The sequence below is a fragment of the Heterostelium album genome (assembly GCF_000004825.1).
Source record: "Heterostelium album PN500 unplaced genomic scaffold PPL_scaffold2, whole genome shotgun sequence".
Classification (NCBI taxonomy): Eukaryota; Evosea; class Eumycetozoa; order Acytosteliales; family Acytosteliaceae; genus Heterostelium; species Heterostelium album.
The window spans coordinates 1581633-1609353 of record NW_008805064.1 but is presented as its reverse complement, the minus strand read 5'-3'; the positions used below and the strand labels follow the sequence as shown (position 1 = coordinate 1609353).

Below are 27721 nucleotides of genomic sequence, written 5' to 3'. Positions count from 1 at the left end.
GCTTGAATTCAATTTCGAAAATATCTGTTTAAATAACTCGGTTCTCATATGTTAATATCAAAGACCAAATGGTAATAAGCAAAGTTTATGACAACTTTGATAAAATTTTGTAAATTTCAGTGATTCAATGAAATCATTAAGTTGGTAAAAATAAAAAAAAATCTTGGACAAGGTCGTTTCATTTTTTGTGGAACCTCATTATAGATCTGATCTCATTTATTTTGTAATTTACTAAATTTCAATTGCAATAGATTATTTAATCTGACGTCACTCGTTAAGTTAAATCATTAATAAGACTTTCCAAGAAATTTTTTATATTAATATTTATTTTTTTGACTTAATCTTTAAAATTTATATTTAAATATTATATAAATAAAAAATAAAGATCAAACAATTTTTTTGAAGGATCCTTAAATAAAGATTTAACAAATCGTTGAAATAAAATAAAATAATATTATATTTTTTATTAATTTTTAATTTAATGTTTTTAAAAAAGTACCGTCTTTGAGAGATTCAGTCTTAATGATTCCCCCTTCAAGTGACCTCGTAAGGAACAAAGCATTTTTATTGTCCAATATTCGAATTTCGATTTCGTGTAATCTAAATGTATTTATAAATATTCTTTTTACGAGTGGTGAAGATTGTTGTTGATTATTATTATTAGGATCGAATAGTTGATTTAAAATCTTATATCCAGAAGAAACCATTTCCAAAGTCTTTGGTAATGGATGAATGTAGTTGTCTGGAAGTGAAATATTTTTTACAGTACTGGGAAGTATTGATACAATAGGATGGTCAAATATCTTTCCAAAGTCTACAGATTCCAATCCCTCAGGTAGGACTCCTTCTCCAATCGGAAGACTATAACTCTGACCAAGATTTAGATGTTTCAATCCTCTTGGAAGAACATCTTTTTCGATCATTTGGTTATAGTTGAATCCAAAGATTAAAGATTTTAATGACAAAGGTAATACACCAACTTCAAATTTGTGCTGATAACTGAATCCAAACGCTAAATGTGTAATGGTTTGCGATAGTTGATTCTTAGTGATCGGTTCATTGAATTTCTTTCCAAAATCAATAGAAATAACTGATTTGACTATTTGTTTTATATCTAAAGTTGGTCTATCGTAGTGGAGGTGTGTTGTCCCCGTTGGGTTACACACTGGTTCTTGCTCACCAATAGCATATCGAAGGTGCAAAAGTGATTTCGGTAGTACCGATAGCTGATTGAAAGTATTCCCAAACTCTAGATATGTGATGTTTTTTGGAAGGCTAGTGGTTGGTTGATTATATTCATTTCCGAAATGAAGTCTTTTTAAACCACATGGGATAACACCACGTCCCGGAATTTGATTGACATTCCAATGCAAATATTTAACAGTTTTTGGAATTAAACCTGGTTTAATAACCTCTGTACAACTAGAATGAATAGTTAAATGTGTACAGTTCTCTGGTATTTTGCTATATTTATTTTTATAAATACATGTGACTTTTTTGATCATTATAAAACATATTAATTAACAAACTGTTTATAGATATTGTTTTTTATTGATTTTAATACTTACTATTACATTTTCCGAATGAAAGAGTGTCGAAAAGATTGGTTTTAAAAGAATTCAATCTAAATTTTGATTTTAATATATAGAATTCTTTAGGGTGAAGGTTGTTACGTGTGAAGAACAATATTTTTGAAGATTTAATAAATAGTTGTTTAGAAGATAAAACAAAACAAATTCTGTCAAAATCAGATACTACATTTCTAAGAATTTTAATTAAAATTGTATTTGATAAAGATAAAATATCAATTTTATTTTCGTTGTTATATAATATTTCGATATCTTTGTCTAAAGGAGACATTGAAGTTAAAGGTGAACTGGAATGTGATGATGTTGAGATTGATGGGCTTGATGGGGAAGGAGACGGAGAAAAAATTGGAGATGAAGATTGGGAAGATATCAATATTGATGGATTAGATTCTTCCATTTTTAAATTTTAATTTTTACAAATAAATAATGATAAAAAAACTCTGGAAATCTAAATAAATAAATCTAAATAAATAAAATAAAATAAAATAAAATAAATAAATAAATAAATAAAAATTAATATTTAATAAAGTAATAAATACATCTATGTTTTAATACAATAATTGTATTTCTATCAATAATTAATTTCATATTTGTGAAGGTTAAGTTTGTATTTTTATTTTATTATTTTTATTTTATTATTTATTTTTTTTAAAAAGACTGTTCTAAAAAAGTTTAATAAACCAAAGGCTTTCACCATTGAATACCCTATATATTAAATTGAATAAATTCGTATTTTACTGTGTCAAAACATGCCAAATAAAAAAAAAATTACAAATTTGGTGAAGGATTTTTTGATTCATCGTCTTTGGTAAAAATAAAAAATTAAACCACATCATTGTTGTTGTTTTGCCATTGGAGGAACAACAAAACTAGTTTTAACCTCTATCTCATTTTCAAAAAGAACCTTGAAAAAACAACGATCAACAAGAAAGTGTGATTCTAAGATCCAGCACTTAAAAATAACCATCAATAATTATTAGTTGGTTCATTTATTTTATCGAATTTTTTTATCATGAATGATGAAGAAAAAAAATATTAAGTTGTTTCTCACAAACAAACTTTAAAAATTCTAACGGTCACATAAAAAAAAACTTCACTATGAGCGACAATCATCCGCACATTGAGTTTATAACTTTAAAATTTCCAACGGGCAACAAACAACAAAAACATTAACATTCATTTTGTAGACAACAATGTTGAATGACGATAGTACTTCAAAAAATGATGCTTCGATATTTATTGAGTTCTTTTCTTATTTGAATTTGTTGTTTTTTTAATATTTATTTTTATTCTTTTTATTAACAAATTTGATAAAGAAAAATATTTTATTTAAAAATAAATAAAATTAAAATTCTTTCTAATAAAGATACAAGGACAAAAAAGGTTTCATTATTTGTATAAAAAATTACAATACTAGTATCCATATGGTCGACCAAGTTTAAAAATATAAAAATATGAATCCTTTAAAAAAAATAAAATAAATTTATGAAAAGAGGAATGGTTTTAATAATAAGTTAACCTACAAAATAAAATTTGATTATTATTATTTATTCTAAGTAGTAATATCAGTATTTGACTTATTAGATACAACACAAATACATGTATTGTATGAGAAGACAATTTTATTTGAAAATTTGAAAAAAAAAAAAAATATCAAAAAACCTGAACTTGTTTTTTTTTTTTTTCAAAAATTCATTTAATAAAATTGTTTATTTATTTTTGATTAACTTGTATTATTCGATCAGATTGCAAATATTATATTAGTTAGATTAGAATTTGATTAGATTTGTATAGATAGATTAGTAGTGATTATTGTAAAAACAAAATAAAAATGAATGTCGACAGAGAGAAAGAGACAACCACAACTGAAGACGAAGATATTTGGGGACAAATCCTAAGAGAATCTTCAAATAAAACAAACTATTTCGAAACAAAGAATGTTATTATGTTGGGTAAGTGTGTGTGGTAGATTAGATTAGACTGTTAACAAAACTATAGTTGATATATAGTTTATTCTAGAACAAAGAGAGGAGCTATTAGATCTAACCAACTTTACTTTTTGTTTATCTATCTATATAAATAATAATAATAGGTGATCCAAATGCAGGATCAACATCATTACTATCAAAGTTTCAACCGATATCAGATGTCGAGAAACTACGTGGAATCGCATTGAGTTATACATTTGTCGATGTCTACGAGGACGATAGCAGTGAAGAACCGATTGGACGTACAAACTTCTGGACGTTGGAGGGTGAAACATCACACAACGACCTATTAAAGTTTGCACTCACCGCCAACAACATTGCACAATCGATGATTGTCATTGCATTAGATTTCTCACAACCATGGAATATCGTTGATTCATTAAAAGTATGATAATAACAAATATTATTACAAACAAACAACATATACATAGATATTAAACAATATTAACATATGTATTTTTATTTCTATTTATTATTATTATTATTATTATTATTATTATTATTATTATTATTATTATTATTATTATTAGAAATGGTTAGCTATTTTAGAAACACATATCAAATCTATTACACCACAGAATGAGAAGAGAGAGTCGTTGAAAGACAAAGTACTGATCAAGTGGCATCAGTACGTCGAACCAGCACAACCAAATTCATCATCGATATTGAGTGCATCACAAAAGAAAAAGAGAAAGCAAGTGGTAACACCTATCGAAGATACATCTGTACTTCCACCACTCAGTGAGAACATCCTCATCAGTAACTTGGGTTTACCTATCTTGGTTGTTTGTTGCAAGGTAATTACATAACAACATATAACATAACAACATTTAACAAAACACAGTAATATAAACTTACTAATTACTATTCTTATAATCAAATACAGAGTGACTCTGTTGTAATGTTAGAAAAAGATTTCGATTATAAAGATGAATTGTTTGATTACATTCAACAATATCTAAGAAGAATTTGTTTACAATGTAAGTAAAAATATCAATATAATAGTTTAGTTTTGTTTAGTTTAATTTTTTAACTAATATGTAAACTGTTTTTGTTGTAATAACTTATTATTAGATGGAGCAGGATTGATTTATACTTCAGCAAGAAAGGATATCAATTGTGATGTTGCATTGGAATATATTGAAAATCAGTTGTTTGGATTCGAGTTGAAATCGAGAACACAATTGCTAGAGAAAGATCAAATCTTTATTCCATCGGGTTGGGACTCGCTGGCAAAGATCACAATGGATTTCGAGAACCAGAAAGTTTGTAAAGATGCCGAAGAACTCTATGAGAATGTTGTAAAAAAACCAAATATTATTAAACAGAGAGAACAGAATCAATCTGCTACAATCATTGCTGATGACGATCAAGTAAGTTAGTTATTAGTCTTTTAAAACTAGTTTTATTAATATTAACATACTTATGTTTATGCTTATGTTTAGGAATTTTTATTAAAGATAAAGAATAATTTGGATCAAGAAGTACCAGAGGCACCAAGTGGAAGTGGAGGTAGTGCTGCCGGCGGCGATGTCAGTAAACAAGAGAAACCAAAGGTTGTGGAGACTGGTTCACCAAGTCCATTGCGTTCGAGTACCGGTGCCACTGGATCGAATTCACCATCGACTGCACCGTCGGCAGAGAAGGCTGTGTTGACCAGTTTCTTCACTAGCTTGATCTCCAAGGACAGACCAAACAAAACCGGTACTTCCTCTAAAGACTTGAAGGCATCACTGACATCGCCAACAAACAGTTCCATCAGACAGGATGCTCAAAAACAATTAGAGAAAATGAAAAAGTAATAATAGAATAATAATAATAATAATATTGTTAAAGTCGTTCATTATTATTACTTTTTTTTTTTTTTAACATATAGTATAATAATATGATATATATATAAATAATAACAGCAAAACAGCAAATAACTAAAAATTAAACAATCTCAATTACACCAGTTATAACAATTATTATGATAATGAATAACCTAAAATAAAACAAAACACAACATAACTTATAATAGATATATATTAAACCTGTTATTATTTTGTAATAGGAGAATGAATAAATGATGAGTAGTATCAAATTAAACAAAATGAGAAACAAAATCTTTGCGTATTGAATTGCGAAATCTAACAGTTTAGTTTTAAACATTTTAAATTTGCAATTAAAGTATACAGAGCTGGATAATAAGAAATTATGATATATATAACATATCTTCTTATTTTTCATCAATAGTATTTAAACTGTAAATCAAACGATTTTTAATTAATTAAATTATAAAACACTGATGTATGGGAGATTAAACTTTTGCCTATTCCCACAAACACAAATGATTTTATAATTTATTTTTTGATATACTAACCATACTGTTTGTTTTAAATTTCAAAAAAATATACCATATTAAAATGAATAAGAATCAAAATTATGTGGATCCCACATATTTATTGGCAGAGATAGGATCTTCTCTCAATCGTTTTGCTATGACGTGGAACATCTTGTTTTTCCAATAAAATACTTTGTAAATGGAGACAACATAAATGCCGAGATGTTACTGTAAAAATGTGAAAGTTAAATCATTTATTTTTTGAATCATCGATATATACCTTTTTTAAGTTTTTTAGTCTGTAAAGACCTTTAACACACCGTAATATTATTTTATTATTTTAATTTTAAAATAAAATTTAGTTGATTTGGATATTAATTTAAGATTCTATATTTCAAGATACTATTTCACTGATTTGGAAAGATTGAACATATTAGTTTGTTCAAAAAACAAATTTTATAAACTATTGTATAATTTTATTAAGGAATAAATAAGTTCTACTTTTAAGAAAATAATTTTACTTGTTTCTCTTCAACAGTGGAAGTAATTAATCAACATTTTTTATCCACCTACAATATTGAAATTGGCAACAAACTAATCTTTGAAAATATTTAATTTGTAACTATTGGAGTTGTCTCTTTATTTATTGGCGTGTTGAATTTATTTTGGTTTCATATATATTACACTATTTTTTGGGCTAATAAGTTGAAAATATAAAAACTTTTAAGTAAAAAAAACAACAAAAAAAAACAAAAAACAAATAATTTCAGCTAGTCCAAAGAAAATATATCTCAGACATAGATAGCTATGTAGCCTACAGTTTTTTAATAATATTGGTATAAAGAAACCCGATTTGATTGATATTTGAACTGTTTCTATCATTTAAACCTATGAACTTGGTATTTGATAAATTTTTGAATAAATAATAAAAAAAACTATAGATTTAATTTTTAAACTATAAAAAAAATTGATTCTCCTGACTACTATTTTATTTTTATCTTATTGTAAACATTGTCATAATATATAAATAACAAATGTTGGTTTGTTTTTACTTAATATATAAGAAAAATAAAACAAAAAAACCTTTGTTTAGTATTTTAAAGAATGAGATAAATATCTATTATGACAAAGTAATAAATTTTATCTTTTTTTTTTTTTTTTTATATAAAATCTATAAAAACATTTCTAAAAATGGTGTATTTGCACAATCAGTTACAAAATTTTTTATAAAACCGATATTAAATGAAAATAATTGTAAAAATTATAAAAATATTGAGATTATCAAGAATAAGTTAAGGCGATATGTTTGTAATAATCAATGATGAAAATATATTCACTTTTTGTGGAGGAGTGTTCATTGTCCAATCAAAATTTTATGTTGGAAAATGGAATTTTTATTTTTACCAATAGATGAGTAAATTTTCAAAAACAACATTTTGATATTTATGTTTTTTAGACAAAATCAACAAAGAGATAGGTAGGACATGTCGAAAGTAAAAAAACTGAATCAATCAATCAAATCTAATCTACACTGATAAACTAAATTTTAAATGTAGTTTTTTGTTAAGTTTATTTTTTACAAGTGGTAATTTGGTTTTATGTATGTCATGGGTGATAGTGGTGGGGTATGTGGAATATCTTAACAAGTTGGGGGTGTTAGATTATGATCCTTACAAAAAAAAATAGAGTGTGATTGGTGAATGAGTGTAATAAAATTAAATACATGTTACCAATGAAGTGAGTAATTCAGTTGAAATTTTATAGTTGGAAATCATATCGAAATCGTTAACAGTAAATAATTTGTTTAACAATTAATCAAAAATATCAATTAAACTATAAAGTTAGAATTATTTTATTAAAATAAAGAATCTTTGCGTTCTTCCTAAAATTTTATTAAAAAAAAAACAAATTCCTATTGCACAATTAATAGAAATCAACTAACTAAAAAGAAACTTTCACAAACTATTACATTAATATAATATTAAATTTAATTTTCTTTTAATTTAATTTAGATTTGGCTTTGGCTTTTTTAATCCTTCTGGATATTCCAATGATTATTTAAGAAAAATTTGTTTTAATTTGATCAACTATTTGTTTTTTATTCATTATAAATAATCACCTGTAAAATTATCTATATTTAATTATTATCTAGTTAGTTTTGTTTCATATTTAAATTTATTAATTTACTATTTATTTATAAATAAAAACTCGATCGTCACATTATATACACTTAATCGTTCCATATTTTTAATTTAATTTTTAAAACAATTAAAAATGGGGTTTAAACAATCAACTTTAATAATTTTGATGGTTGTCACTCTATTTATTTTTAGTATTGAAAGTCTTCAATCTGAAATTAGAGAACATCATAGAATGAATCATCCAGAGTTATTTAAAAAATCCTCTCAAATAAAGTTTGACAGACAATTACCCCTAAAACATCAACCCAATCAAAGTTCAATCAAATATAAGATAGATCGAGATAGATTTGTTAATAATTTATTAAGAAAAATGAGTATCACAGAGAAAATTGGACAAATGACTCAAGTAAGTATATTAATTAGTCATGTTTACTTATTAAATATTCTAAATAAACAATATTTATTAAATTTATTATTTTCTAAATTTTAAATTAATATATATAGTTGGATATAGGTACAATTACAAAACCAAATTCAGCTAGTTTGAACTATACTCAACTCGATTACCTGACTAAAACCTTCAATATTGGAAGTTTCCTAAACTCACCTGTATCTCAAGGTACAGTTGATAATGGAACCATTTATACTTTGAACACCACCACCTGGATGAATTTAATCAAAGATATACAGACCTATTCAATCAAGAACAGTCCAAATAAAATCCCAATGATTTATGGTCTTGATTCGGTACATGGTGCTAATTACATTCATAAAGGAACACTTTTCCCACATGTAAGTATAAAAAACTATAATCTAAAAATAATTTTAAAGAAAATAAATATTAATAAAAACATTTTAAAAAATATAAATAATTATTTTAGAATACTGGTTTAGCAGCTACTTTTAATCCTGCTTTAGCAACAAAAGTTGGAAGTGTTACTGCAAAGGATACAACAGCTGTTGGAATTCCATGGATTTTCGCACCAGTTTTAGATCTTGGAATCAATCCATTGTGGTCACGTATCTATGAGACATTTGGTGAAGATCCACATGTTGCTGCAACAATGGGTTCTGCAGTGATTCGTGGTCTCCAAGGTAACCAAGATCCATTCAACGGACATATTGAATCGCCATATGGAGTTGGAAGTGCCAAACACTTCTTTGGTTACTCCAATCCAAAGTCTGGAAAAGATAGAACACCAGCTTGGATTCCAGAGATCATGATGAGACGTTATTTCCTGCCATCGTTCGCTGCCGGTGTCAACGAAGGTATCGGTACTGTGATGGTGAACTCTGGTGAGATTAACGGTAGACCGATGCACGCCACTCGTAAATACCTCACCGATTTGCTTCAGGATGAGTTGGAGTTTGAAGGTGTCATCGTAACCGACTGGGAGGATATCATTAAGTTGTGTTATTTCCACCATATTGCCAGTAACCCTTATGAAGCTATTAGTATTGCGCTAGATGCCGGTATAGATATGTCGATGGTTCCCTCCGATACCAGTTTCCCAACTTACCTTAGAGAGATGGTGTTAGCAGGTATCGTACCAGAACACCGTTTGGATCGTTCGGTCCGAAAGATTCTCAATCTCAAATACTCTCTCGGTCTTTTCAAGAATCCATTCCCAGATCCCAACAACCCATATCTTAAAACAGTTGGAAGCGCTGAAGACAGAGCATTGGCAGCATCGATTGTTGAGGAATCCATTGTTCTCTTGCAAAATCATAACAACACTCTTCCACTCTCCAAAACCATCGGTAGTATCTTGGTAACTGGTCCATCAGCAAACAATCTAACAAATTTAAATGGTGGTTGGTCTATTCATTGGCAAGTAAGTTAACTTTATAAATACTATTTATTTTTACATTTCATTAACTAACAGCTTATATTTTTAAGGGTGCACTTAATGATTCTGAATTCCCATTTGGAACAACAATCTTGAAAGGATTTAAGCAAACACTTAACAATACTCAGGTCAAGGTAGAATACAAAGTTGGTGCAATGTTTGGAAGCTCTAATGAACCATTGTTGAAAGAAGCAGCCGATGCATCTTCAACTGCAGATGCAACCATTGTCGTCATTGGAGAACTTCCAGAGGCAGAGACTCCGGGTGATATCAATGACTTGACAATGGATCCATCCAACACTGCGCTGCTCGAGGCAATCTTGGACAACGCCAAAGGACCAGTCATTTTGGTGATTGTCGAATCACGTCCACGTGTTATCGATCCAAAGCTCGTTGCCCGTTGCTCTGCTGTATTGATGGCATTCCTTCCAGGTTCAGAGGGTGGAAAACCAATTGCCGACATCGTATTTGGCAATGTCAATCCATCGGGACGTATGCCACTGACCTACCCGGCCTACACCGGTGACATTGGTGTCACCTACTTCCACAAATTCTCAGAGTCACTCGCTACTTCGCCGCTCTTTGAATTCGGTCAAGGTCTGAGCTATACCGTCTTCAACTACAAGCTGGTGAGCTGCTCCGCCGACAACACTGGTGGAAATAACTACACCGCCAGCCTAGGCGACCACATCGACATCGTCGTGGAGATCACCAACAACGGAACGGTTGGCGGCAAGCACACAGTCATGCTCTTCCTCACCGACGTCTACGCCGAGATCACCCCGGAAGTCAAGATGTTGAAACACTTTTACAAAGTCGATCTCGAGCCTGGAAATTCGACCTTTGTCAAATTCCGTTTGGCACTCGCCGACTTTTCATACATCTCTGAAGATCTAATGGTAACCATTGATTCCGGTCTATTCCAAATCGCAATTGGCACCATTCAAATGAATCTCATTTTAGAATAAATAAAATAAATAAAATAAAAATATATATTATTTTCAAAATTTTAAAAGAATATAAAGATACTAAAATTATTTAATTTTTAAGATTTATTTACAAGTATTTATATTAAAAATAGAGATTATTTTATCTGTTTAGAAATTTCTGAATCAACAATCTAAAAAAAAAAAATATATTTATTTAAAAAAAAATTCAAAAATTTAAATTTTTTCTAAGAAATTAAGGCGCCAAAAACAAATGAAAAACAACAAATTTATTTATCTTTTTTATTTATTTATTTTTATTAAAGTTTTTTTTTTATTATTCAAAATACATATAATTTAATCTTTATTATATATACCTATTAAACTATTAAAAAAGTAATAAGATATCTAAAACAACAAAAATATATATAGTTAAACACCATTAAAAATGATGACAGATATGAATAATAATGTTGGTTCAACAACTACAACAGAAAACAATTATAATAGACCATGTTTACCTGCAACGTTAGCTCAACTATTTCAAATGACAAACTACGATGATAAATCACCAGACTATGCAGAGATTGTTGCTCACGTCTTGAACAAACCAGTGTATAAAGAATCTACTTACGTCAGTAACAACTCTGATACAAACAGCAATCCAACAAAGAAATACAATGCCTTGGTTACAGTCTCTGATCATACATTATCAAAACAAAACCTCACTCACACTCTTCCCTATCAAGCAGTCGATCAATTCCAGTAAGTTAATATTTACTTTTGAACTTAACTAACTAACTAACTGACATTAACAATCATTGATTTTATTAATTACTAATTTTTCCTTTCATGCATTGTAATTATCGATTATAGACAAAACACCTATTACAGATTCATCATTAGAATAACATCAAAGAAAACTGATAACGGAGCAACCAATTACTATTGGGCGATTCAACATTTCCGAACCGTCGAACCCGATTACATTACATATCATATCTTAAGAACTATTACAGCACACCAACGTTTGGGTAATCCAGAATTAACAGCTGTAAGTAATTAAGTAATTGTGCAGCTGCACTTAAAATTAATTAACTATCACTCGCTCGTCTTGAATACTAATTTTAACTTTATCGACGATAATGAAAACAGGTGCTTCGTTTGATGACTGACAACGGCAATGTTCTAACTCCAACATCTTATGAACTTTTAGTGAACAAAATAGGAGCTGATAATCTCAAGTATGTATAACATAACTTTCTAATGAAATACAATCTAAAAGCAATGCTTAAACAAACATTTATTAACATCTTTCTTCCTTCCTTCATTCAATGAAAAACCAAATTATTATTAGTATCGTTTTGGCAACATTGATCAATTCAGACTATGTAGTCAAAGCTCAACCAGGTGAAACCGATATTTTGTATTCAATAAAATTACAATAGAAGTAATGAATAAATAAATAAACAGTTAGTAGTTAAACTACTGTTTTGGTTTTAAACAAAACAAAATAATATATTATATGTTATAACCTTTAGTTAAACTTTTGTTTTTATTTTTAATAATAATAATAATCCTATTTACATTTATTTATTTATTTTGTTTAATGATATCTTTTCTTTTATCAATCAATTGATTTATTTTATTCATATGAAGACGATATTTGTATTGCTTTCTTTTCGTCGATGAGTGGAACGGTCAAGAAGTAATCACGTATCACTGTGTTGGACGGAATGTCATAGAGTACCTGTTGGTATTGATGCAATTGGAATACGACTTCAGCAATCTTTCTCTGTTTGTAAAAGTTGACGAGTTCACCGATCCTCGATGGATTACCATCCTCTATAAAGGTAAGATCCTTCAAATAGGTGCCCAAGAATGGAATACAAGGTGGTTGAACTGTTGTCATTATATGTCGAAGCGATATATAGTTCTTCAATGGTGTAACTATCTTTTGTAAATATTCAAAACTATTCATTGTATCTTTTGATAGTTTCTATAATAATAATATTGTAGTTATATATATATTAGTTTATCTTTTTCTACATCTTATATAATGAATATTACTTACACTCCAAGTCTTTTTCCATTTTGAAATAATAGATGAATCTAAACCATATATAATAGCTGCTACACTCATAAAGTTATTTAATTCAAAACAATTCTATTATTATGTTAAGTTGTAATGTAATGTAATGAGTTAGTATAATTATATATATTAACAGTGTTGTTAAGGTATTTAAATACTTACTTGTGCAATTGCAATTAAATGTGTTATAATAGATGCTCTATGCTTAGATGATTTACCTTGAATGGCTTCGTGTATAACAAATTGACTGATTCTATTGAAGTGTTCTGTCGACAGTTGAATGTTTGGTGCTTTCTTCTTTGTCCAACGTTGTCCGAGGAACTCTCTCTTGTCGATCTTTGCAAAGTAAGTGTGATTCAAAGTAGTTAGAGTCTGTGCAATTTCAATACTGGTATAGTTCAACAGTGAAATAGTAGGTGTCGTAGTAGCTGTTGGTATAATAACAGAGAGTGCATTCAATCTAGATTCAATTGGCTAATATTATTATAATAGAGAAAAAAAAAAAAACAAACAAATATTTATAAATGTTTGTTAGTTAAATAGTTAAGATTAGATATAATAAGAAAAGATAAGAGTTATTACTCTATAATAAAACATACAGTTTCTCTTTGTTTTTCATATTCTTTCTTAACAGAGTTTAATAGTGTATTGTTTGAATGTGATTTCATCCAATCTTCTAGCTTGACAGAGAGTGAACTAGGATGATGATCTGCAGGATCGATAATCTGTTGGATAGGATCATTCTCGAAATCGTAGAAATGATTAACAATCCAAGATGTCAGAATATTTAAGACTCTACCCTTGACAGCTGGCATCCTTTCGTACTTCTCAGCCAGTAGATCCATCAAAGAGAGTGGTGTAGTGAAAGCTCTAAAAGTAAGTAAGAATACATTACTAAAGTTTGGATCTATTATTATTATTATTATTATTATTATTATAGTTAGTATTTATCTTATCTTTGTTTTAGTTTGTTTGATCAACAACAACACATACCTGAAATATTATGATGAGTTAACTTTTCAACAAGTTGAGGTAATGAACCACCCATAATCTGTGGATTACCGAATTCATTGCTCGAACAATTGAGTATCTCTACTGGGTCGACAAACTGGAAGTTCTGATTCATACGCTCAAGAAGTACTTGATACTTGGATGAAGACAGACCTAGGAGATCGACATCGTTGTTGTTGTGTTGTCTCTTTGATGAGGAGCTGTTTTGTACTAGTTCTTTGAGTACCAAGAATAGACGTGGTACATTCTGTAGTGGCGCCAAGAATAGACTCTTGATATCCATGTCGGTAACCAACGATTGGTTCAGTTTGATACCGAAATTCTGTGAGCGTTTCTCGCACTCCTTGAGGAGCGATATCAGCTTCTCACTTCGCTTCTTGGCGTTGAACAGCGTCATACACAAACTATTGTAGTTGTCACTGTAGGGAATGTACACCCGGAAGCTAGAGATGATAGATTCATCGAGGAAGATATCTCCGAGGATCATTGTATCGACGTCCCAATTCTCCATGCGACTGTCGAGCTTCGCCAGGAATGTCTGGGTTGTCTTGATCAACAGATTCAAATCGCAAAAGATACCACCGACTTCCTCCTCCGAGATGGAAGAGTCGTCAGTGTGCATATTGGATATGGTATTCAAACCGAATATACCTCTGATGGTTGCAATGCTTGTTGTTCTCGAACGAATAGTTCCAGTGCCATTGGCAGTGAGTAAACTAGGCGATGAAATCGATCCACTATGTACAATGCTATTCGATCGCTCTATTGGTTGTCCACCACCACCGCCATTCATTGCCCCAAGATTTGACGTGCTTACCGATTGTGAATTTCCAGTGCTATCACTCCTAGAATGTCCACCGCTGTTATTGTTGTTATTGTTGCTGTGATTACCACCGTTGTGTGCTTGTAATTGTAGTAGTGATGTTACATATGGATCGCTTGGCGACGATATCATCAACATCGATTTATAATAGATCTTTGAGAGTATATTCAGCTGTCTGAGATAGTTTCTCTGCATTTTAATGAGGTTGAGAGCCACCCTTGTCTTGGGATTGTCATCGACCAACGCAACACTATGATACTCTCCAGCCTGGATGTGTAGAACATATTCATTCTCTGCCAATCCTATTCCTGCATCTACACCGACACTATCGTTATGCCAGAGTTGTTTCACCACTCCAGGAATATTGCCCTGTTCCGACGCCGGAACAACACGTCCCAGTTGTCCAGATTTATTTCGACCGAGGGTGATTACCTCGCCGTTGTCCGTCAAGCAAATCAAATGAAAATTACCCATCGCTATCGAACGAACACTATTTCCAGCGAGGAGATGGTGAATTGCCGTTGGTTTTCCACTGACTTCCCAGAGGAATACCTCACCCAACTGTGTCAGCGCAGCAGTCAACCACTCTCCACAAGCGATCGCTCTAATTGCACCTCCACCTCCACAACCTCCACCCTCTGCATCCGATTCAGTATAATTATGAATAGGTACAATAGTTGGAACTGTTTGAATCTTTCCAAATTTATCACATTGTCCCCAGGAATATAATTTTCCAGATTCTATAATTTTTTAAAAAAAGTATAATATAATTTAGAAATATTTCTTAGAGTATATATATATGAATGAAATATTATAATAATAATTACCTGTATAACAAACAGAATGTGTACTTGAACAAGAAACAAGTGATACTAATTCCGATTTCAATTTAGCGACACGAGTTGGCGAACGTCTTATACCGGTATCACCAAGTCCTAATTCTCCATGTTCATTTATTCCCCACATATATAATTCTCCCCATTCTATATAGAAAATATTAATTTGTTAATTAGTTAAATTATTATCTCCAATTGGTTATGTTATTATTGTTTTGGAAATGATTATTACCATTGATTGCAGCTGTATGCTTTACACCAGTTGCTATTTGTTTTATACACTTCAATTCGACTTGTCTTGGAATATTGGAGTGTACATCAAGTCCAATACCGAGTTGTCCATGTGAATTAGAACCCCAAGTCCAAATGTTTCCTGCCTCTGTGAGTAGTACTATGTGATAGTTACCTATGGATACCTGTTTAATTCGTGATCCAGGTGTTGGAACGCCATGATAGAGGAAATCCAGTGGAATACGCATTGGCGTTGAAATGGGTGGTCGCTGCTCACCCTCTGGACCAGCACCAATCGGTCCACCAACAACTATACTCTGTGCCAGACTCATAGTTCTATGAATGTTATTTTCATTTTCATGATTACTTTCTACCTCTACTTTTGTTACTGTTTCTACCTCTACTTCTGTATGCGCTTCTTCTGTTGGTGTGGAAGTGGACGTTGTTGCAGCGTTGCTCTCCTCAATGCGAAGTGTTGGTAGTGGTTGTGGTGGCGATGACGATGAGGGCGGTGCAACCATTGGCACCGATTGACTGAGATTCATCGTTCTTCGCGGTGATGATTCCAACGATGAGTTATTGGAGGCTGGCGGTGAAAGTGAGTGTGGACTGGCAGTGTCTGAAGAGGTTGCAGCTGCAACCGACAGCTTTCTGAAATCCGGTGTCGACACTGAGAATGTATCGATAGCCGATTGCAATGAATTACCACCACTTCCACCTCCTCCCAACATACTGTTTTGTGACAGTCCAAGAAATAGTGATGTCAAATTCTTTGGATCTTGACAAACACCTGACATATACATTTCTTCATCATCTATTTGAGTTTAAAAAAAATAATATGGTAAGATTTTCTAATTTGAAAATTAAGTTAAACAATATAAATTTAATTACCTGTGATGAAAACAGTGTGATAAGATCCACATGCTATCTTTTTTATACGTTTCTTTGTTTTGGTGAAATGATCTATTTTGGTTGGTACTGCAGATTCCTCTAGCACACCATGTCCCAGAGCACCATTGATACCAAGTCCAAAACTATAAACTGACATTCAAAAAGAAAGAGAGTGATTTGAATGAACTAATCTAATATAGTATATATATCTATCTATCTATCTATCTTTTATTCAATTTTCAAATCTTTTTAACTATACTATATATATTATTTATTTATATATTTCTGTTTAAATATAAAATATTATTATTGAATTAAATATTATTGTTTGACTTTCTCTGATTGATTGATTGATTGATTTAAATAAATGTTGTTGTGTTTTACTGTTGTTATATTTTTAGAACAAACTTTTTTGATGAATCGAAATTATATATGTTTTTGCAATTATTTTTTTTTTTTTGAAATTTGCTAATTTAATTTGGGTTGGTTAAATGAAATCGGCAAGGCATACACAATTTGTTTAAAAGAAATTACAACATGACAATAATATTGATTTGTGGGGGAAGTTTAAGCTTTTGATTTATAAAAACTATGATTTATGCAAATTAAAATTTTAGCTGTTAAAAAGTTTAAGAATTTGATTTTGTTTTTTTTTTTTTTTTAATTGTTTTTAATAATCTTTGTTATTTTTTTAATATTGATTGATAATACTATAGTAATTAATTAATTGATTTGATTGGTAACTTATTGTTATTGGTCTTTTAAATTTGATTTACCCAATCATTATCTAAACAACAACAATTATATAATTATATAAATAAATAATACTATTATTGAAAGGTGACAACTGTTGTTATTGTTATTATTATTCAATTAATTAAATTTAATTAAAAAGTTTTTTTCTTAATTTTTAATTTAAATTTTAAATATATTATATTATATAATTACTATAATAGGGATGTTATACTTATATTCTTCACCTTTAAATTATGATGATGTTAAAAAAAACACAAGTAAGTACTATTGTTATTTTTTAATCTTTTTTTTTTTTAATTTATTTCTTCTGATTATCAAACACACTTATATATATATATAATCATTTTAAAATGAGTGGCTTGTGTGTGTTAGCCATACCACACTACCTTTATATCGATATCGTACACGTCGACTATTGATATGTTTTATGATTGTGTGAAGTGTTAAAGATGAACATTGATTTTGATGGTGTCAAGTAAACTGATGTGTATGTCGAACAAAATTGAAATGGGGGGTGACGATCGTGGTAGGTACGGATATATATCATACATCTATTTTTATTTTCATTCTTAATACATTTAATAAATATTTATATTTTCTTTCTCACTTGAATTCAAAGAGAAATTCAAAAAATAGAATAAATATTACCACTAATGTGATTTTAAATGAAATATTATTATAGTTGTAACTTTTTTTTAATTTGTTAAATTAACATCATTGCTTTTGATACCATCTCAAATACGAATTACTATATGGTTAGGTTATCAAATATATTTAAGGAATGATTTATGAAAGATATATCTTGATTTTAATTAATTCAAGTTTAATGTTTTTTGTTTTTCGCTAATTAATTAATTAATTAATATGTACTCATATATTTAATCTTACATAAATATGAAACAATAAATAATATAAATAGTTAGAATGAATAGTAATTTTAATAAAGATGCATCTAACCAGTATAACTATCAACAATTGGAATCAAAACAATTCGATGAGATCATTGAGGTGATGAAGAGGTATCAACTTAGATACACAGATCAAATGTCAAAGGAAGAGATGATCAGCGTGATCTTAAACTATCAGACAACATACAGTGCACTTTCAAAGACATTGAACAAACAACAACAGCAACAACAACAATATAAACATAGTCATATCGCCATCAATGTAGATATTGGTTTTAAATCACTACCTACAATCTTAAAACAACGAATTCTCAAGGATATCTGGAGGGAAGTGCGTAGACCAATGCTATACATCAGGAAATTCCAATACGACACTCAATATCCTTGGCTTCTTTCATTGGCTCTGGTATCGAAGGAATTCTTTCAATTGGTATCGCTTCATCTATTCACCAAGATCGATCTTGCTTTCAACCGTGGATACACACTGAGCCTATCGGTAGTCAAAGATAAGATATTGAAAAACAGCTACAACGTTATGAAGAATATAACGGTGCTCTCGCTGCGAGCATTGTCGTTCTTGCTCATAAGCAGGAAGATTGCAATGACAGACACCAACACCGACAACTCCTCGGTAGTAGCGAACGAGTTCCACGCGATTTTCAGAGGCATCAGGAAGCTCTATCTATTCAACGCTCCAAACGGTAGCGTTCAACTGCACAAACAACACTACGACTTCATAGTGAATATGGCCAATCTCGAACATCTTTCACTTCAGGACATCTTTATTCCGAGCGGCGAAGTGTTTCAATGGCTGCGAGACATCAGTGGCTTGACATCACTCGATCTCTCACGCGCCGATATACGACCGCAATCGTTATTTCAGCTCTCTATGCTCTCAGCTGAGAGCATTCAACATCTCCAACTGCCAGACCTGAATAGAAACGATCTAATCGTTTTAGAAAAACCAGCGAAATCATTTCAATTCAAATCGATCGCTATTGGATTGAACGAACTACCAATGCTATCGATACTAACCACTCACTTGACGAAACTGGTGATAACTTTCATCGACTCGAAACCAATCAGGAGAATCAATCTCAGCCAACTTTTAGCTTTTCTGAAATCATCAGACTGTAAAATTAAACACTTTGGTATAGAAAAAGATGTTTTCCTCAGACAATGTCTAACAGGCAACAATACCATTGATACTGTAGAGCTAGATGTATCTACGTGTATCTCTACGATTCTATCTTTTATCAATATAAAGCGAGTTATATTCATTCCTAAATTAGATTATTTTAAACATGTGCATACTCAAGTCAACGGTTACAAACCAACTGGATTTGCAATGGTGAAATCAAGAAAATACTACAATAGGAAATCAACTCAACACGAAGACTTGCGAGTATTTGGCAAGAGAATCTATAATATCAACGAACAACAAAAAAATTCAAAGAAAATAGAATCATCATTTCCATACTATCTATTTTTAAATTACAAAAGTTAATTATTAATAAAATAGAAATACAGTAAATATAAAATAGGATTATTTATTTATTGATCATTTCCATTCAATGGAAAGAACATATTTTATAAACTCTTTATTATTGTTTTTCTTGATTGATGCCATTTGAAAGATACAATGTTGAAAGTGTATTTTGAACTGCGGTGTAAAATAATTGAGTTTCGATGGGTCGAAACTGGTATAGGTAATGAGTTGTCTCAGGTTTCTCCTACATTGTTGGATGCATGTCAATTGATTTCCAAAACATTGTTCTGTTCCTTTGAGAAATCTGATTGTTTCTATTGTCGGACACTTTGGAATTGTTTCCTTTAGCCAATTTGCAACTGTTTGATTATATTCTATAGCTAGATAATTGACTCTGCAATGCGGTGTCATAACAAGGAACTCATAGAGATCATCGTAGCAGTCGGAATGCATTGTTGTATTGTAGATGATTAACTTGGTCAGATTCTCTGTGAAGAAACCGCTTGGTAATTGAAATATTTTCGAATTGTTTAATATTGACAATGATATTCCAATTGTATGGAATTTATTTGGTTGTGGAAATTTGAAAAATGTTGAATTGGGGAATGGTTTCTTTGGTAATTTTATAGAATGAATGTTTTTTTGGATTATTAATTGTTGTTGTTGCGGTTTGTAATTAAAATGTGTTGTACTTAAATCGATGGCTGTCAAACTTGGAATTGCCAGTTGAATACTGTTTAGAAGTGAAATACTACTATCTTCTACTGTTACTGTTCCAAACGGTTGATTTATATCTATGTAAACATCTTTCAATGCCAATGACTCTAACATTGTCATAAACGTAACTATGGTATTGATTCCATTTTTATTAATATGGTGACCCCTCAGTGTAAGATACCGGACCCGTCCAAACAACAATAGCAATTGCTGTTGTTGGGTATCATCGATGATGAAGATTGTTGTCTCTCGAATGAAATAGTTAAACAATTCAGTATCGATAGTCAGAGTTTCAATATGCTTAAATATCGATAACCGATTGGTGATAGCATGCTTGATCGCCGAGACAGTCCTAGAAAGAGCAGCATTGTAACCTCCACCACCACCACCCAATGAATTAGTACTCTCGACTTGCAATCGCTGTTTTGTAAATAAACAATTCGAAGTGAATACAAAGAATCGTTTCGATAGCAATGTAAACACTGGCAGTACTGTTTGATAGAATTGTAACTTTGTCGTTACCAGCAGGTATTGACTCTGCCATAACTCTGTAAGAATTCTTTGAATCAAAGTGATTGGTAATACCACCAACAATACTTCTTCTTCAACATTATCATTACTATTATTGTTATTACTACTAATGATAATCATGTATATTAATTTGGTTTAAAAAAAATAAAAAAATAATAATAATAATAACAAATATTTGTTTAATCTAAACTAAATAATAAATAAATTTCCTTTTTTATTTTATTATTTTTTTGATTAATATTTCCTTTTAAATTATTTGATTGATGATCAGAATCAATTCAAATCTAGTGATAATAATTATTACTTCTTTTTTGGTTTTTTTTTTTTAAAAACTTGTCTTTTGGTTTTTGTTTTTTTTTTAAGAATTTTTTTAGATTAAAAATTGATCCTCAATTTTGATATTTTTGATTATTATATTAATTTTTGTTGATTATTGTTATTTTTGATTTATTATTATTAATTATTATTTGTAGATATATTATATTATTATAGCAGCAATGAGTCAACAACAACTTGGTCAGATTTTAACAGAGACTGCATCACTCAGCGATCATAAAGTGAAGAGTGAGAAGTACAAGGCTCTCTTGGCACAACTCATCGAATCAAAAGATGTAGAAAATATTAGAGTTTTTATTACACATGGTAATTATATATTAAACTAATCTACTTACTTTTGCTATGTATATTAATTTATATTATATTTTTTAAACATATGATATGTATTTAGTTACCGATGAAACAACACCATTGGTTATCTCTAGATCTATTCTATCATCGTTGACTCAATCACTAAAGACATTGGGATTCGATCCACAGATGAATCTGTCAAACTACGTGTTGGAGCGTATTCAAGACAGAGTGGTAGCTTTCGAGGAACAAGTATCAGACATTCGTTACAATCTTGCTAAACTCTACGAGAGACAAGAGAACTGGAGAGAAGCTGCCAAGTGTCTCATGGCAATTCCATTAGATAGTAGTCAAAGGTATCGTAGCGTAACTCGTTTTTTAATCAAACTTTAGTTACTTAATGTTGTTTATAACAATATATATATTAATATATTATATTATTCTTATAGAGTTATCTCACCAGAATATAAAGTAAAGATCTATGTAAAGATTGCTAGATTGTTCTTGGAGGAAGAGGAATCCGTACAAGCAGAGACATATATCAACAGAGCATCGGACTCTATCCATCAAGTCAAGAAACAAAAATTGATTTTAGCACACAAGGTATATAAAAGGAATGAGTTTTTTTGAATGTTTTTATTAACAATGATGATGATGCTATTTGCTATTATTAAAATATAGACATGCTTTGCTAGAATTATGGATTATAAACGTATGTTTTTGAAGGCAGCCAACAAATATTATGAATTGTCTACTATTCTTCCAAGTGAAGGTGATCGTTCGATGGCATTGGTATGTGCTATCATCTGTGCCATTCTCGACAAAGCCGGTCCACAAAGATCACGTATGTTGGCTACACTCTATAAAGATGAAAGAAGTTCACAATCCGAAGCAACAAAGATTGTCTATCCAATTTTAGAAAAGATGTATGTACATACACTTTTATTTATTATAATATATTTATTAACTATAATTATAATGTGATGATTATGATGATGATGATAGGTTCTTTGAAAGAGTATTGAGAAAGACAGAGGTTACTAAATTTGCTGAATTGTTGAAACCACATCAAATGGCTTTGTTGTCGGACGGTGGTACTGTGTTGGACAAGGCTGTCATTGAGCACAATCTTCTCTCGGCCAGTAAGATCTATAATAATATTACATTCGACGAGTTGGGTGCTCTTTTGGAGATTCCTTCGGACAAGGCAGAGAAAGTCGCAGCCAAGATGATGCAAGAGGAAAGAATGACTGGCTCGATCGATCAGATCGATCGTCTCATCGAATTCGAGACAGTCAGCGACTGCTTCCAACAATGGGATCAAAACATTGAGAATCTATGTCTTCACATGAACTCAATCATTGAGAATATCTCAAAGAAACATATTGATTTTGTAGTTTAAAAAAGTAAAAGAAAAAAAAAAAAAAGAAAAAAACAAAAAAGAAATAATAATAATAATTAATAATAAGGCAATTCAATCATAACAACACCCAATCCCTTTTTGACACTATAATAATATATTATATTATACATTACATATTAAAAATGTTAAAAAAAAATGAATGAATTAATAAATTATAAAATAACCTTATATATTTAATTGACACTTTTGACATCTTTTCCCCAGTTCACCTTCACACCACACCACTCATATCTATCACCTCATTTCACTTAACTTCACTTCGTTGTCACTAAAAATATCAAACCAATCAATCCAATTCTTTTATTGAAAAAAAATCAACAACAACGAACAACAAATTAAAAAAAGTTAGACTTAATATAATTAATAATATCTGGAAAGATTTATTTTCTTTTATCACACTTTTGAAAAAAATCCTGAATTCCTTTAAATTTTGTGAATGTCTTAGTTTATTTAATATTTATTGTTTTTTTCACTCTTTTTAATAAAATAAAATAATAAAAAAACATTTACAAGATTATCAGATTTTTAAATTTATCGATCTATTCAATCTATAGATTATGATAAAAAAACAAATCGGAAGATTTTGTTTTGAATCAACACTTGTTTCTCAATTCCTTTAATTTTTGTGAATGCATTAAATTTAGCACATTTTTTTATGTACAAAGTGGAACTCATTTTGAATCTCTAAATTCCAATGTTCAAAGATCAATGATTCCAGTTACTTAGTACTAAATTGAAAATCAAATTAACGTGTCAACATTCCAAATCAAACAGACCCTGTTAAAAATCAATCAGAAAACCAGGGCTTTAAAAATGTGGTAAACATATGATAATATGATGTTTCATCAGTGAAAGAGAAAGAGCCATGTCACTGTCCATAATTAGAACGACTATTTTCTAGTCCAATCTATAGGTTCTGTTTTTAGAAACAATTCAATGAAATCATTCGTTTTTTAAATAAATCAACACGATCGTTTAAATACGATTTTTTTTTTTCGTTTCACTTTTAAATGATCAAAAACACACCTTGTGACCTTTCCCCTACCTCTTGTACCAACATACCTACACAGATAGATCCCAATTCCAAAACATTTCGAAAAAAAAAATAAACTCAAAACTAAATTTAACAAAAGAAATTAATTAAAAAAATAGTTTTTTTCTAACCATACCTTGTCCTTTTGTAGACCATATTGTTAAAATATTATTATAAAAAAAACTGAAAAACTGGAGGTTATTTTTCAATTCAAAAAAAGATGACTTTTTGATGGTATGCTAAGATCTGAAGGTACACCAATTTTTTTGTGCTTTTTCGAAAAAAAAGATGTGTTAATTGTTTATTTTTTTTTGACCTGTATCAAATGTCATCGTAAAAAAAGAGTGAATAGTGGGTGTAATTTTATCTTAATTAGTAACCTATATATTCTACAATACTTGCCACTATCATAGCATATCTATTTATTATTTTGGTGTTGTTGTGTGCTGTCACTTTCACATTTTTGACATTTGTGGCGGCGATTTCAGTAGGTGCCAAAGGGGTACAGCGACTAGTTCTAGATCAACAAAAATCTTAAAAGTGCGTGGGCACTTTCTTTGTTAACAATATGTTACAGTCGTTGTTGTTGCTGTTTCTCATATTCACACAATTCTCATATTCACCTAATATTTAATCGTTCAATTAAAGAAACAAGGGTTTTCATTATTTTATTTTATCAAATTTAAATATTAAACCGATCAAACAACATTGTTTTTCGTATTTGATCACCAAAAACCTTGCTTTTTTGAACCTTCAAGGTTTTCTTATCGAAATTCTCTGGTAAGAAGTGGTGTTAGCAAACATCTTGAACACTCGCAAACACCCCCTAAATTTCAGATGTACCTGAAATCAATCCATAGAATAGAACAACCAAACACTAAAACATCATCACCAACACACCAAGAATAGGTTTTTTTTTGAGCAAAGCAAAAAAAATACAATCATATTTTTCGATCGCCAACTATAAAAAGCTGGAACAATTGTACAGTTCCATTCATATTCAATAACCTATAGCATTATAACATTACATACTTATAATATTACTTTACTATCTATTTGTTCCCACCTTTTTTGTTATTAATAAATAATAATATTAATTTTTACTTTTTTTTTATTAATATATCTCCAGACTATTTATTGTACAATTATATAAATTAAATTAGATAACTAAATAATAATATTGGAAAGAAAAAGAAAACAAAATGTTTTTGAAATTAATTTCTGTATTATTAATTGTATCGTTGGCATACGTTGCCAATGGTCAACAAAGTGCACCACTCACTGTCTCTGCACGTTCCGGTGTGTTCACTGGTATCTACTTCAATAGCACTCGTGCTTTCTTGGGTGTTCCATATGCCAAGCCACCAGTAGGATCCCTCCGTTTCGAGCAACCGCAGCCACGTGACTACATTTTTGGTACCTACCAAGCCACCACCCACGCTCCATCCTGTTGGCAATCCGGTAAGCCAGCCGGTTACGTCTACAGCGAAGATTGTTTGTACATGGACATCTACACTCCAAAGGGTTACAGCAGAAACAGCATGCCAGTTCTTGTCTTTATTCACGGAGGACGTTACTGGACTGGTGCCGCCACCGACTTCCCAGGTGACAAGCTCGCTGCCATCCAAAAGGCCGTTGTAGTCATCATCCAATATCGTTTGAATGTTTTCGGTTTCCAACCATTCTCAGACTCCAATAACAATCTCGGTCTCCAAGATCAACAACTCGCTCTCCGATTCGTCCGTGATAACATCCGTGCTTTCGGAGGTGATCCATCTCAAGTTACCATCTTTGGTGAGTCTGCTGGAGGTTCCTCAGTTTTGCACCACACCATCATCCCATCGTCTTTCAGTCTCTACAACAATGCCATCATCCAATCTGCATGGCAATGGTACATTCCAACCGTTGCTCAAGGTCGTACCAAGATGGCTTCATGGGCTGCCACCAAGGGTTGTGACGGTACCACCGACATCATCACCTGTTTGAAGACAAAGAATGCCACTGACATCACTCCAACCGCTGGTCAATCCGACTTTTTCGTTCCAATGGTCGATGGTAAATTGATCACCTCACTGCCACTCAAGGCAATCAAGGAGAAGCGTTACAACTACGATGCCACCATCATGATGGGTCACAACTACGACGAAGGAAACTTCATGGCTTACTCACGTCTCGGTTGGGTCCCACCCAACGTAACTGTCACCGACGCCACCTACAACACCTCAATCGCCAAGTACCTCAACGTCTACTTCAACTCCTCCCAGGTCACCGACATCATGAACCTCTACGCTCCAGTCGCCGCCCAACTCGGAAACTGGTATGGTGGTGCCGAATTCTTTGGAGACTACTACATTGTCTGTGGTTCCATTTTGGCTTCACAATACTTCAAGGCCGACAGAGTCGAAGCCTACTACTATCTCTTCAACTACTCCTCACCAAATTACCCAGCCAACGAATGGTTCTTGGCTGCCTCACATGGAAATGAGTTGCCATACATCTTCTTCCAAGATATCTACACCCCATATCCATTCGCCAATAGCGACAACCTCCTTGCCTCGAGAATGTCAAGTGCCTGGGTCGATTTCGCCGATAACGACTCTCCAAGATCACCATTATCAGATTGGCCAACTAATTACCCACAAGCCATGTACTACGGTCCAAATGCATCCGATTTCAAGGCCACCAAACCATACACCAAGGATATCTGTGAGAATTGGAGACAATACTTTGAAGCCTATTAAATTAATTGGATTCATATAGTATTTATAAAATATATAGTAATAAAAAAGCGCAAAAAACATTTTTTTTTTTATAACAAACAAAAAAAAATAACCTTCTTTTAAAATTTATTTATTCATTTATTAAATTAAGTATTTTTAAAAAAAAAAAGAAAACTCTTCAAAATATTATTATTATTTGTATCAGTATAACAAAATAAGTAATTGATTATTTTAAAACTATTCTCTTTACTTTTTTTTATTCTTTTAAAATTTGTTTATACCCACTTTTTAAGCAAATTGTACAATCCAAAATATCTAGTTTAAAGATTTTTTTTTTTTTGGAATCAAATCAATCCCGATTCCTATGATTTTTTTTTATTTAATCAACTATCACTAAGTTGAACATGATACAAAGCCCTTTACCATTTGTAGATTGACATGATGATATTAAATACTTTATGTGGGTATCCAAAGACAACAATAATTACAAATATTTTTTAAATCAAATAACAATTTGTAAAGGTAAACCAAATAAATAAAATTAAATAAAATAAATTGAAATTGAGATAAAACAATAAATCATTTAAAGAAATCTCAAAAATCTGATTAAATATTGTGATTGAGTGCAACCGATACCCTGTTTTTCAGCAAATATTATTCATATTATTTCGATAAAAGTATTTTTTTTTTTTTTAAAACCCTATTTTTGACTTTAAAATTTTGACGATTTTTTGAATAGGGGGGTATTGTATGATTGTGCTACACAATGTAACACAGTTTAATACAAATCAATTTATAAAAAAAAACAAAACAAAA

The 27721-nt window shown here is 30.7% G+C and overlaps 9 protein-coding genes across 9 annotated transcripts; 6 read left to right on the top strand and 3 right to left on the bottom strand.

Moving 5' to 3' along the window:
• Positions 1–473: 473 nt before the first annotated feature.
• On the bottom strand, positions 474–1986 carry PPL_01954 (FNIP repeat-containing protein; the record flags this gene model as incomplete). Its single annotated transcript, XM_020572954.1, has 2 exons — positions 474–1464; positions 1565–1986. 2 exons carry the CDS (start codon positions 1984–1986, stop codon positions 474–476), a joined length of 1413 nt encoding a protein of 470 aa, XP_020437071.1.
• A 1434-nt stretch (positions 1987–3420) lies between these two features.
• Positions 3421–5819, top strand: dync1li1 (dynein light intermediate chain; the record flags this gene model as incomplete). The annotated part of the gene is made up of 8 exons (XM_020572953.1): positions 3421–3541; positions 3682–3962; positions 4108–4374; positions 4464–4557; positions 4652–4878; positions 4906–4950; positions 5038–5375; positions 5813–5819. 8 exons carry the CDS (start codon positions 3421–3423, stop codon positions 5817–5819), a joined length of 1380 nt encoding a protein of 459 aa, XP_020437070.1.
• A 1466-nt stretch (positions 5820–7285) lies between these two features.
• On the top strand, positions 7286–10859 carry gluA (beta glucosidase; the record flags this gene model as incomplete). The annotated part of the gene is made up of 8 exons (XM_020572952.1): positions 7286–7314; positions 7357–7377; positions 7484–7525; positions 8234–8447; positions 8546–8833; positions 8923–9876; positions 9942–10488; positions 10708–10859. 8 exons carry the CDS (start codon positions 7286–7288, stop codon positions 10857–10859), a joined length of 2247 nt encoding a protein of 748 aa, XP_020437069.1.
• Positions 10860–11268: 409 nt separating this feature from the next.
• On the top strand, positions 11269–12265 carry PPL_01951 (uncharacterized protein; the record flags this gene model as incomplete). Its single annotated transcript, XM_020572951.1, has 4 exons — positions 11269–11582; positions 11694–11875; positions 12034–12061; positions 12175–12265. 4 exons carry the CDS (start codon positions 11269–11271, stop codon positions 12263–12265), a joined length of 615 nt encoding a protein of 204 aa, XP_020437068.1.
• A 197-nt stretch (positions 12266–12462) lies between these two features.
• Positions 12463–16858, bottom strand: gefC (regulator of chromosome condensation domain-containing protein; the record flags this gene model as incomplete). The annotated part of the gene is made up of 9 exons (XM_020572950.1): positions 12463–12816; positions 12892–12984; positions 13072–13383; positions 13509–13816; positions 13903–14932; positions 15176–15483; positions 15571–15726; positions 15812–16624; positions 16702–16858. 9 exons carry the CDS (start codon positions 16856–16858, stop codon positions 12463–12465), a joined length of 3531 nt encoding a protein of 1176 aa, XP_020437067.1.
• Positions 16859–17964: 1106 nt separating this feature from the next.
• Positions 17965–19872, top strand: PPL_01949 (uncharacterized protein; the record flags this gene model as incomplete). Its single annotated transcript, XM_020572949.1, has 3 exons — positions 17965–17983; positions 18377–18627; positions 19249–19872. The coding sequence occupies 3 exons, from the start codon at positions 17965–17967 to the stop codon at positions 19870–19872; spliced, it is 894 nt and encodes a 297-aa protein (XP_020437066.1).
• Positions 19873–19926: 54 nt separating this feature from the next.
• Positions 19927–21222, bottom strand: PPL_01948 (uncharacterized protein; the record flags this gene model as incomplete). Its single annotated transcript, XM_020572948.1, has 1 exon — positions 19927–21222. One exon carries the CDS (start codon positions 21220–21222, stop codon positions 19927–19929), a length of 1296 nt encoding a protein of 431 aa, XP_020437065.1.
• A 377-nt stretch (positions 21223–21599) lies between these two features.
• CSN4 (proteasome component region PCI domain-containing protein) lies at positions 21600–23131 on the top strand (the record flags this gene model as incomplete). Its single annotated transcript, XM_020572947.1, has 5 exons — positions 21600–21744; positions 21830–22085; positions 22179–22332; positions 22411–22655; positions 22735–23131. The coding sequence occupies 5 exons, from the start codon at positions 21600–21602 to the stop codon at positions 23129–23131; spliced, it is 1197 nt and encodes a 398-aa protein (XP_020437064.1).
• A 2256-nt stretch (positions 23132–25387) lies between these two features.
• PPL_01946 (carboxylesterase) lies at positions 25388–26926 on the top strand (the record flags this gene model as incomplete). The annotated part of the gene is made up of 1 exon (XM_020572946.1): positions 25388–26926. The coding sequence occupies one exon, from the start codon at positions 25388–25390 to the stop codon at positions 26924–26926; it is 1539 nt and encodes a 512-aa protein (XP_020437063.1).
• Between the last annotated feature and the right edge of the window lie 795 nt (positions 26927–27721).